At 39.7% G+C, this 12,432-nt stretch overlaps 1 protein-coding gene across 4 annotated transcripts in view; it reads right to left on the reverse strand.

Moving 5' to 3' along the window:
- Positions 1–12,432, reverse strand: part of Phka1 (phosphorylase kinase regulatory subunit alpha 1) — a 138,569-nt gene that overhangs the window by 86,615 nt on the left and 39,522 nt on the right. For all 4 annotated transcript variants that reach the window (XM_087600652.1, XM_087600651.1, XM_087600650.1 and 1 more), the window contains exons 9-10: positions 5,541–5,594; positions 4,353–4,475 (exon numbers count right to left, since the gene is read on the reverse strand). In XM_087600652.1, coding sequence (XP_087456778.1) covers positions 4,353–4,475; positions 5,541–5,594 — 177 coding nt within the window. The remainder of the gene's footprint in view (positions 1–4,352; positions 4,476–5,540; positions 5,595–12,432) is intronic.

Raw genomic sequence — 12,432 nt, forward strand, 5'->3', positions numbered from 1 at the left:
ACACTCTCCTACCTAGATTGGGAGTTTGGAAGGGTGCTTATTATGCAACTTTTTTCCTAAAACATATTCTGTTGAACTATACTGTCTAAAATTACACAGACATGCACACACCTAAGAAGGTCAATGAACTACAGGAGTCCACATATGTTGTTGCAGCGTTCCATCCAACTGTATAAGACCTTTCTTTAAATACATCTTAACTTATAAGCTATGAGCCTCTGATAGATGCCCTGGTTGCAAACTGTGTACCTTGCTCTCTAACTGACCCCTTTCCTCTTGGCACATTCTAATGTTTTTCTCTCTACTTTTGGTTTTCCCCATCTGATTTCCATATTTTATTTTATTTTATTTTATTTTATTTTATTTTATTTTATTTTATTTTATTTTATTTTATTTTATTTCTCTTCTGTTTTCTTCCTCTTACATACAGGCAGAGGTGCCAGGCAGGTAGTAGGAAGAAGGTCAAACATTTCTACAAGCAAAATTCAAGTCTTCTTCATAGTAAATCTATCAGGCTTATCGTTATACTTATGTATTTGAATAAACAATTTAATTATTGAGAAAAGATCCTACTATATAGTCTCAGTTCTCCTAAAACTGGCTATAGCAGGCTGGCCTTAAACTCAAAGAGACCCATACACTTCTTTCTAGTTCTGGGATTAAAGGTGTGTACCACTACACACAGCATGCAAACATTTTTTTAACAATTTTTGTTTACATTTTTTCTGCCTTGATTTTTTATTGGATATTTTTCTATTTACAATTCAAATGTTATTCCCTTTCCCAGTTTCCTAGACATAAGCCCCCATCCCATCCCCTTCCCCTTCTTCTATAAGGGTGTTCCCCTCCCCATCCATCCCCCTTACCACACCCCCCAACATTCCCCTACACTGGGGGTCCAACCTTGGCAGGACCAAAGGCTTCCCCTTCCAGCGGTGCCCCAACAAGGTTATTCTCTGCTACCTATGCAGGTGGGAGTCATGGGTCAGTCCATGTATAGTCTTTGGGTAGTGGTTTAGTCCCTGGAAGCTCTGGTTGGTTGGCATTGTTGTTCTTATGGGGTTGCAAGCTCCTTCAGCTCTTTCAATCGTTTCTCTAATTCCTCCAACAGGGTCCTGTAATCAGTTCAGTGGTTTGCTGCTAGCATTGGCCTCTGTATTTGACATGCTCTGGCTGTGCCTCTCAGGAGACAGCTATATCAGGCTCTTGTCAGCATGCACTTCTTACCTTCATCCATCTTATCTAGTTTTGGTGGCTGCATATATATGGGCCACATGTGGGGCAGGCTCTGAATGGCCATTCCTTCAGTCTCTGCTCCAAATGTTGCTTCCATATCACCTCCTATGAATATTTTTGTTCCCCCTTTTAAGGAGTGAAGCATCTGCATTTCAGTCATCCTTTTTCTTGAGCTTCATGTGGTCTGTGAGTTGTATCTTGGGTAATTCAAGCTTTTGGGCTAATATCCACTTAGTGATATTAAGATGCAGTGAGTGCATACCATGTGTGTTTTTCTGTGATTGGGTTACCTCACTCAGGATGATATTTTATAGTTCCCTCCATTTGCCTATGAATTTCATAAAGTCATTGTTTTTGATAGCTGAGTAATATTCCATTGTGTAGATGTACCACATTTTCTGTATCCATTCCTCTGTTGAAGGGCATCAGGGTTCTTTCCAGCTTCTGGCTATTATAAATAAGGCTGCTATGAACATAGTGGAGCATGTGTCTTTTTTATATGTTGGGGCATCTTTTGGGTATATGCCCAAGAGAGGTATAGCTGGATCCTCAGGTAGTTCAATGTCCAATTTTCTGAGGAGCCTCCAGACTGATTTCCAGAATGGTTGTACCAGTTGGCAATCCCACCAACAATGGAGGAGTGTTCCTCTTTCTCCACATCCTTGCCAGCATCTGCTGTTACCTGAGATTTTTATCTTAATCATTCTGACTGGTGTGAGGTGGAATCTCAAGGTTGTTTTGATTTGCATTTCCCTGATGACTAAGGATGCTAAACATTTCTTTAGGTGTTGTCAGCCATTCGGCACTCCTTAGCTGTGAATTCTTTGTTTAGCTCTGTACCCCATTTTTAATAGGGTTATTTGGCTTTTTGGAGTCTAACTTCTTGAGTTCTTTGTATATTTTAGATATTAGCCTTCTATCAGATGTAGGACTGGTAAAGATCTTTTCCCAATCTGTTGGTTGCCCTTGTGTCCTAATGACAGTGTCCTTTGCCTTACAGAAAGAAGCTTTACAGTTTTATGAGGTCCCATTTGTTGATTCTTGATCTTAGAGCATAAGCCATTATTGTTTTGTTCAAGAAATTTTCCCCAGTGCTCATGTGTTCAAGACTCTTCCCCACTTTTCTTCTATTAGTTTGAGTGTATCTGGTTTGATGTGGAGGTCCTTGATCAACTTGGACTTAAGCTTTGTATAGGGTGACAAAAATGGATCAATTTGCATTCTTCTACATGCTGACCTCCAGTTGAACCAGCACCATTTGCTGAAAATGCTATCTTTTTTCATTGGATGGTTTTAACCCCTTTGTTAAAGATCAAGTGACCATAGGTGTGTGGGTTCATTTCTGGGTCTTAAATTCTGTTCCACTGATCTACCTGCCTGTCTCTGTACCAATACCATGCAGTTTTTATCACAATTGCTCTGTAATACTGCTTGAGTTCAGGGATATTGATTCCCCCAGAAGTTCTTTTATTATTGAGTATAGTTTTCGCTATCCTGGTTTTTTTTTTGTTGTTGTTATTCCAAATGGATTTGCTCTTTGAAGAATTGAGTTGGAATTTTGATGGGGATTGTATTGAATCTGCAGATTGCTTTTGGCAAAATGGCCATCTTTACTATATTAATCCTGCTAATCCATGAGCACGGGAGGTCTTTCCATCTTCTGAGATCTTCTTTAATTTCTTTCTTCAGAGACTTGAAGTTCTTGTCATACAGATCTTTCACTTGCTTGGTTACAGTCACACCGAGATATATTATTTTGGGACTATTGTGAAGGGTGTCATTTCCCTAATTTCTTTCACAGCCTGTTTATCCTTTGAGTAGAGGAAGGCTACTGATTTGAGTAAATTTTATACCCAGCCACTTTGCTGAACGTGTTTATCAGGCTTAGTAGTTCTCTGGTGGAACTCTTGGGGTCACTTAAGTATACTATCATATCATTTGCAAATAGTGATATTTTGACTTCTTCCTTTCCAGTTTGTATCCCTTTGACCTCCTTTTGTTATCTGATTGCTCTGGCTAGGACTTCGAGTACTATATTGAATAAGTAGGGAGAGAGTGGGCAGCCTTGTCTAGTCCCTGATTTTAGTGGGATTGCTTCAAGTTTCTCTCCATTTAGTTTAATGTTGGCTACTAGTTTGCTGCATATGGTTTTTACTATGTTTAGGTATTGGCCTTGCATTCCTGATCTTTCCAGGTCTTTGTATGCAAACATTTTAGTACTGTGCTCCTTATCCCATTTTCCCATTTTGTAGTTTTGTAATTTCTTGGATATGCATTGCATGGTGATTTTTTTAAAGGGATGATATCTCATATTAGAACTGACTGTAATTTCGACTTACAACATATCTTTATTTGTGGATGCATAAGAATTTTGGAAATATCTTTTTAAAAGGCTTACTTATTTTTATTTTATGTGTATTAGTATTTTGCCTGCAGATATGCATATGACCAACATGGGTGCCTGCTAGGTTACAAGAAGGCTTTGGAGCTCCTGGAACTGGAATTAACAGTTTATGAGGTGCCATGTAGGTGCTAAGAATTGAACCCGGGTCCTCTGGAAAAGCAACAGCACTGTTAACCATCACGGTATCACCCAGGGATATCTTTTATAGAAATATTATTTGAGATGATCTTGCTATCTAACCTACACTGGCCTCAAATTTATGAACTGCCTGCCCTAGGCTCTAAGTTTTAGGATTACAAACATGTGACGCTATACTAAAGAATCTTTTTAGTATATAAATTTGTGGCATATTGTGTAATACATATGTACACACACACACACATACACCATGTAAAGATGAAAGTGGTGTTATCTATTTTAACATCTTTACTTGATAATTTCTAATGAAAAAATTTTCCCTCACCTACAGAGACACTGAATCTGAAAAACTTAATGACAACATTTGGATTACTCAATGGTAAGGATTGGAGGGGAAAAACAATCTGAGTCTTCCAACTCTTAATTCATTGCTATCAGCTATAAATCTGTAGGAGACAACTCCATCTCTTCCTTAGTAGGAAGACTCCCATTTAGCCAGTAAAAACAGATACAGCCATCAATCAAAAGAAAATACAAGAGCAGCTTGTTAAGAGCTCTTCTCCCAGCTCATTACCTGTTCTGTGTTGCCACTGAAGATCCCATCAAGGATAAAGTATGTCCAGAACAGTGGCCATTCACACTCTATGTTTTCAAATAGCTTCAGCTCAGCTGGTTCATAGTATAGGCGATTAGGATCCTAAAGAAAAATATAATAGACAAAGTTTGTCCTGTCATTCGGAGATTAGATGTATATCCTTAGTTTAGATGTATTATAATAGGAGTTTTACTGCAGACCATTTGTTTCAAAGACAGCATCAGGAAAGGCAGTAAGAACATACTCATACTCCCTCCCCTAGAAAGTGCTCTATGAAGAAACTTGCAACTACTGGTTTGGAGATAAGAACCACTGCCCTGATAAAATAGTTTATAATTAAGCAGAACCACATCCTCAGACATCTACATCTATCCATCTGTCACCAACACATAGTACTCAAAAACACTTCAGCAGCAGCAGCAGCAGCAGCAGCAGCAGCAGCAGCAGCAGCAGCAGCAGCAGCAGTAGCAGCAGCAATATCCTTTCAAGCAATAATTGTGTTATAGGGTCTTCCCCAAAGCAGCATTCAGGATTCAATGAGGCCATTAGAGTGGAGACTGAATCTCTGGCTTTGACAGAAGGAGAGGGAACAGAAGAGGCACACTAGTGCTTCCTGTATCTTGCCATGAGGTACTTGAATGACACTTAAGACTCTGTCAGTAAGAAGGTATTCCTCAGATGTGGACCCCTTCTGTAGGATCCCCTTGTCTGTAGGACAGTTTTGTACCTACAGAATTTGTGACCCCCAAGTACACCATTTTACAACTCAGTCTATGTATGGTACTTTGCCATTAACAACAGAAAATGAACTGTAACAGGTAGTCAAAAATGTAGTAATGGAAAGATGACTTTCCCTTTGTACTGATTAAGCATTGACGTGGGGGTTGGAGAGTATGCAAATACTGTTTGTGTTTAAACCTTGTGTCTACACTAACCAACTGAAAGAAAAGACTGCCTTTCCTTTTTATATTTATTTTTTGACATTTTACTGTTATTTACTATCAGTGGCAGAGCTTGGCAGCCAAGCCCAACAAATACAGCAAACATCACTTATTTCTTTTAATGATCTTTAAAAATTCCAACAGTGAAGTAACCGTTATCTCTGAATAAGGCTACAAAGAGTAAGAGCAATTCCGCCCAATTTCCCTGTGGTGAAAAGAAACATACCTCTTTAGGAGTTTTATATCCATCACGCAGAAAACGACAGCAACCATAACGACCCTGGGGACACAGAGAAAAGGGCACTGAAGCTTGTACATCTGTATGACTCTATAATTAAGAAGGAACATCCTCAAACATCTATATGTATCCATCTCTCACCAATACAGACATAGTATTCAAAGACGGCTTAGCAGCACCAGCAATGTCCTTTCAAGCAAGAAGTGTGTAATGGGTTCTTCCCCAAAGCAACATTCCTGGCAGTATCTTTTCCATGGCTATTGACCTTAGGCCAAACCTGCAACTAGCTAGTCCATCCCACAGTAATGCAGCTCCTAAGAGACCATATCTTACTTTTAACATATATTTTTAAAAGTTTGAGATTATTTTCAATTTATAAAAGTTATAAAGACTAGTTTCACTATACCTACCAAATCTCATCTCCTTATATTAATTTAAATACCTTCAGAATATACATTGGAATAAAAAATAGTGAGAATTTTGGATTCTCAAAAAATCCAGTTATGTTATAGGAGTATGTTTTTATTTTAATCCACGTGTAGGATATGGGACTGCATCAAGTGTCCACAGCAGCTGACTATGATTTGTCTCGCGCTCTGGTAGGGGCATGACTCTACCAGCTGAAGATAGTTTACATTTGGAATTCTGGGGACTCTTCAGAGGATATAAAAAATGCCAGAGCCCTGAGAGGCTGCCTCTCCTGCTGCTATTGCCTCTTTTGCTCTTTTTTTGCCAGGCTGCTGGTTGAGGATATCCTCATGATAAAGATTGGACTTGCCCCTTGGCAAAGCTCCTAATCAGCAGGAAGTAGTCTAAAAAGATCTACATGCCCTTTCCCCTCTAACCATCTTCTCACCTACCTAGTGTTGGGGGTTGGGAGGGATTGAGGAGGAAAGAGGGAAAGGAATAAGAACCCAATAATGTATCCAAAAGGTACAGTTAATATTCTAATATTAATTAAATTATAAAGCCTATTTTGATTTCTCTGGGTTTTCCATCACCATCCTTTATTATTCTATTCCAGGATACAAATTAAAATCTCACACTACAGGACTCAGGTGATGTCTCAGTGGGCAATGTGTTTGCTGTGCAAGCATAAGAACCTAAGGTCAGATTTCCAGCACCAGGTGAAGAGCCAGCTGTGGTGGCAGTTCCCGCAATCCCAGTGCTGCAGAGACAGGAATGGGAGGATTCCTCAGGGTTATAGGCAGGTCTAGCTGAATCAGTGAGCTCCAGGTTCAGTGGGTCTTCGCTGATCTTCTCTTCTCTGAGAGAGGCACAGCAAGGACTTCTCCTGCTGTCCCTTCTGGTCCCTCCTGCTGACTTGTACCTAGGCTGAGGCCTAGGTGTCTCTGCTAGGTCATACCACCACTGCTGATTCGTGTTTGCTAACCCAACTCTAATGAACTGGATTGCTGGTGTATCCATGAAGTATTTGCAAGTGTATAGAGCTACCGCTTGCTGACCTGTGAATGGAACTGCTGATTTCCAGACAACACAGATGGGAGTTGCTCCAAAGAACCTTTCTAAACAGGTCTACTTCCCCTGTATCCTTTCTTTCCCACTACCTCTGGTGGGAGGTAGGCTACAAGGGAGGTTAAAGCACTTAAGAATCATCATTAAAAATAAGGTTTGAAAAACTTAAAAAAATCTATTATATATTCTACTTTTCATTTTATCTTTCACCCGAATATTCAAGAAGGGTAAAGATTGTTCTTTATTTGATTTAATGATGTGTTTTAATGCTTTGATGTTGGGTCCAACCTCGACACAGGATCAGAGTTCTCACCTGGAAGTAGGGATATCTGGAAGGCGCATAATAAATATACACAGACTACCTTTTGGGTACAAACTAGCAGGCAATTTTTCAAGGCTTAAAGTTTCTCTCTCTTCTCTTTCACTCTCTGCTCTTTTTCTCTCTTGCTCACTTACTTGCAGCTCAAGGCTGCACATACTCTGCATTCCATTCCCTTGAGTACTCTGCTTTTCTCCTGTGCCCTCTTCTTTTCTTGAACTCCCACTCTTCTATACACCTTTGTTTGTTCCCCTTTCACTCTCACATACACTCTTTATACACACCTCACACACATCTCACACACTCTTCTTTCACTCGCACATACCCTGTTTTGTTCAATATGTTCTGAATGTTCTGTATGAGATTTGCTAGTCTTAAGAAATTACACAAAGCTTTATGTAGGGCCCATCAAAGGTCAATATGAACTACTATCTCTAAAATACCTTAAGTAAGGGCTGATCACCAGTCAGCACTTTCTACACCTACGTATGAACTCACTGTGTGGTTTTTGTGGCTGACACTGAAGAATGCTACTAATTAGCCAAAAACTTACAATATTCATGCTGTGTTATCTCAATTTTCTGAAATTCCCCTGTTCACCTCCCATCCACCACCCCCTTACCTTACTCAGGACCAATCGGCTTAAAGGTTAGCTCTTAATACTTTGCCTAGTGAGCCAACTGCTCCCCTTCTTGCCCTTTAAATGTTTGAACCTGGTTTTTCCTATAAAAAAGGTCTACTCTAACAGCAGACTAATACTACAATTAGGCTCCTGAATCCTTTCTGTGGTCCTGAATGTCCAGTATTATGGTGTGCATTCAAAAAACTAATCTTACTTAACTGAGATCAATGTTTATTTAGTTTAAGTGGCAATTTCTAAAGCCCAACACTGGGTATGAGACCTGCCTTGGGGTGTGATTATGATACCCACTGTTACTCCATTGGAGAAAACTGTTCCTTTCCTAGCAGATATCAACTGCAAATAGCTTCTTATTTAAGGACAGTGTATTGGCTGGGTTTGTGTGTCAACCTGACACAAGCTTGAGTCATAAGAGAGGAAGAAGCCTCAGTAGAGGAAATGTCTCCATGAGATCATAAGAGCTGTAAGGCATTTTCTTAATTAGTGATCAATAAGAGAGGGACCAGCCCATGTGGGTGATGCCATCCCTGGGATGGTGATCCTGGGTTCTATAAAGGAGCAGACTGAGCAAGCCATGATGAGCAAGCCAGTAAGCAGTACTCCTCTATGGCCTCTGCATCAGCTCCTGCCTCCAAATTCCTGCCCTGCTTGAGTTCCTGTCCTGATGTCATTCACTGATAAACAGCAGTGTGGAAGTGTAAGCTGAATAAACTCTTTCCTCCCCAACTTGCTTTTTGGGCATTTTATTTGTCACAGCAATAGAAACTCTAACTATGAAAGATGGGATTTTGTGTCTACTTTCCCTTCTTCATGCTAGGATTTAGTCTGGTTTGAACCTGTGCAGGTCTTGTGTTATGCTGTCAGTTTCTGTGAGTTCATGTGTGTATCAGTCTGATCATGTCTGGATGGTACTGTTTCCTTTGAGTCATTCATCATCTTTGGCTCCTAAACTCTTTCTGTGTCCTCTTCCACATCGATACCTGAGCCATGAGGTGAGGGCTTTCACAAAGACATGCCATTTAGGGCTGAGTGTTACAAAGGCTCTCATCACTCTGCACATTGTCCAGTTATGGGTCTCTGTGGTAATTAACATCTACTGCAAGAAGAAACTTCACATTTAAGCATCTTCTTTTGGGGTGGTCTGATTCTATATAGCCATGACTGTCCAGGAACTCACTCTGCAGACCAGACTGCTATTTAATTCACAGAGATCTGCTTGCCTCTACTTCTCAGGTACTGGGATTAAAGGCTTGTACCACCATGCTCAGTCACTTCCACAACCTTTTGACGTTTTTACTTTCTGAAATTTTAAGATGCTTTAGGATCTTTTGTATAGTCCCTAGTTTGATCCTCAAATCAGCTATTTATCAAGGATTCCTGATCCACTTTTTCAAGACTGTTATTTAAAACCCAAGATTTGGACAACCTCAACATACAGATAAGCACACATCCCTATGTTAAATTCCCTGTCTCTGTGACTCTGTCTCTCATTCTCCCCTTCCCCACCACACTTTTACAATAATACCATCTACTTTCATTCAGCATAGGAGTTCATTGTAGCTTTCCCCATGTAGTATTTCGAACTTCTTCAATAGTTATAAAACCTAATGTACATACCATACAATTACTTGTTCAACCTCTTTGAGAAACAATTTTAACAACTAGAGCAGAAATTTGCCAACGTCATATTAAAGTGACAAAGAACAAATACTTCAGATTTTTCAGGCCGCATAGCCTCCATTAAAACTACTCAGTTTTGCAGTAATAATATAGAAACATGGCTGGATTAATAAAAGCATACTTGTAGTTTTATGACACATGAACAAGAGTATCGTGTTTGTATATGGTTAATTTTCTCTTGGGTTTACAGTATCCTGTCAAAATAACCGTTTTCCAATATTTAAGCCATTTTTTCTTTACATTCTTCAGTGTGGTTATTCTAATCATTTGTAATATACTTAAGAGTCACTTTCTAAGAAATTGAAGAAGATCTCAGAAAATGGAGAGATCTCCCATGCTCATGGATTGGCAGGATTAACATAGTAAAAATGGCCATCCTAACGAAAGTAACCTACAGATTCAATGCAATCCCTATCAAAATCCCAACTCAATTCTTCAAAGACATGGAAAGAGCAATTCACAGATTCAGATAAGAAAAAAAAAACAGAGTAGGGAAAACAATTCTTAACAATACAAGAACTGCTGGGGGAATCACCATCCCTGACCTCAAGCAGAATTACAGAGCAATAGTGATTTAAAAAATGTATGATATTGGTACAGAGACAGGCAGGTAGAACAGTGGAATAGAATTGAAGACACAGAAATAAAACTACATACTTACAGAGACTTGATCTTTGACAAAGCTGCCCAAAAAATACAGTGGATAAAAACGAAAAACAAAAAAAAAACTTCTTGAACAAATGGTGCTGGCTTAACTGGCAAAAGTGAAAATAGATCCATGACACAAATACCGTGGAGAAGAGAGCTGAACACCCAGAAGTGCAGATATCCTGAGACTGAAGGACAGACTGCCACTTCTGCCCACCTCTGCCCACATCCCTGGTCTAAGAGGAAACTGCACAGTGCCTCTGGACACAGAAATATAGGAACAGTCAGGCACCGGTACCTGCAGTTCTGGTCTATGCCCAGTCAAACAGCTCCCTGTACCCAAATCCTGTGGCGGAGGGAGCTGGACCCTCAAAAATGTGGACACTGCTGAGAAATCAGAGGAGACTAGCCTCTGCCCACATTTCTGACCCAAGAGGGAATTGCCTAGTGCCAACTGTGTGTGCCCTCTGGGTGCAAGGACCTAGGAGCAATCAGAGGCAGGATCCTTCTGATTCCTGCCCATGCCAAGAGCTGAAAGACAGTCACCAGGAGTGCCTACACACCTGAAATCAGAGCATCTGTTCTTCGACAAGGCTGAAAGAAAACAGGAAAACAGTTCTACAGGAGTGCTGACACAGAGGCCTACAGAAGGGTCAAGTCACTCTCAGAAACAGCAAGACAAGCAAACACCAGAGACAACCCAATGGCTAGAGGCAAGTGCAGGAACCTAAACAACAGAGAACAAGACTACATGGCATCATCAGAGCCCAGTTCTCCCACCAAAGAAAATACTGGATATCCAAGCACACTGGAAATGCATGATTTAGACTGAAAAATCACATTTTATGATAATGGTGGAGGACTTTAAGAAGGATATAAATAACTCCCTTAAAGAAATGCATGACAACACAAGGAAAAAAGTAGAAGCCCTTAAAGAGGAAACACAAAAATCCCTGAAAGAATTACAGAAAAACACAACCAAACAGGTGAAAGAATTGAACAAAACGGTCTAGGATTTAAAATTGGAAATAGAAACAATAAAGAAAGCACAAAGGGAGACAACCATGGAGATAGAAAACCTAAGGAAGAGACCAGAAGTCATAGATACAAGCCAAGCATCACAAACAGAATACAAGAGATAGAAGAGAGAATCTTAGGAGCAGAAGATACCATAGAAAACATGACACAACCATCAAACATAATGTAAATAGAAAAAGCTCCTAGCCCAAAATATCCAGGAAATCCAGGACACAATGAGAAGATCAAACCTAAGGATAATAGGTATAGAAGAGAGTGAAGACTCCCAAATTAAAGGGCCAGTAAATATATTCAACAAAATTATAGAAGTAAACGTCCCTAACCTAAAGAAAGAGATGCCCATAAACATACAAGAAGTCTACAGAACTCCAAGTAGATTGGACCAGAAGAGAAATTCCTCCTGTCACATAATAGTTAAAACACCGAACACGCAAAACAAAGAAAGAATATTAAAAGCACTAAGGGAAAAAGGTCAAGTAACATATAAAGGCAAACTTATCAGAATTATACCAGACTTCTCACCAGAGACTATGAAAGCCAGAAGATCATGGACAGATGTCATACAGACCCTAAGAGAACAAAATGCCAGACCAGGTTACTGTATCCAGCAAAACTCTCAATTAACATAGATGAAGAAACCAAGATATTCCACGACAAAACCAAATTTACACAATATCTTTCTACAAATCCAGTCCTACAAAGGATGAGAGATGGAAAACTTGAACGCTAGGAGAGAAACTACACCATACAAAAAGCAAGACTATAATCTCCATGCAATGAAACCAAAAGACAGACACACAAACATAATTCCACCTTTAGCAATGAAAATAACAGGAAGTGACAATCACTATTCCTTAATATCTCTCTACATTAATGGACTCAATTCTCCAATAAAAAGAAATAGACTAATAGACTGGATACATAAAGAGGACTCAGCATTTTGCTGCCTACAGGAAACACACCTCAGGGACAAAGACAGACACTACCTCAGAATAAAAGGCTGGAAAACAACTTTCCAAGCAAATGGCTAGAAGAAATAAGCTGGAGTTGCCATTCTAATACCGAATAAAATTGACTTT

Source organism: Rattus norvegicus, chromosome X, assembly GCF_021556685.1.
Source record: "Rattus norvegicus strain SHRSP/BbbUtx chromosome X, alternate assembly SHRSP_T2T, whole genome shotgun sequence".
NCBI classification, from domain to species: Eukaryota; Metazoa; Chordata; class Mammalia; order Rodentia; family Muridae; genus Rattus; species Rattus norvegicus.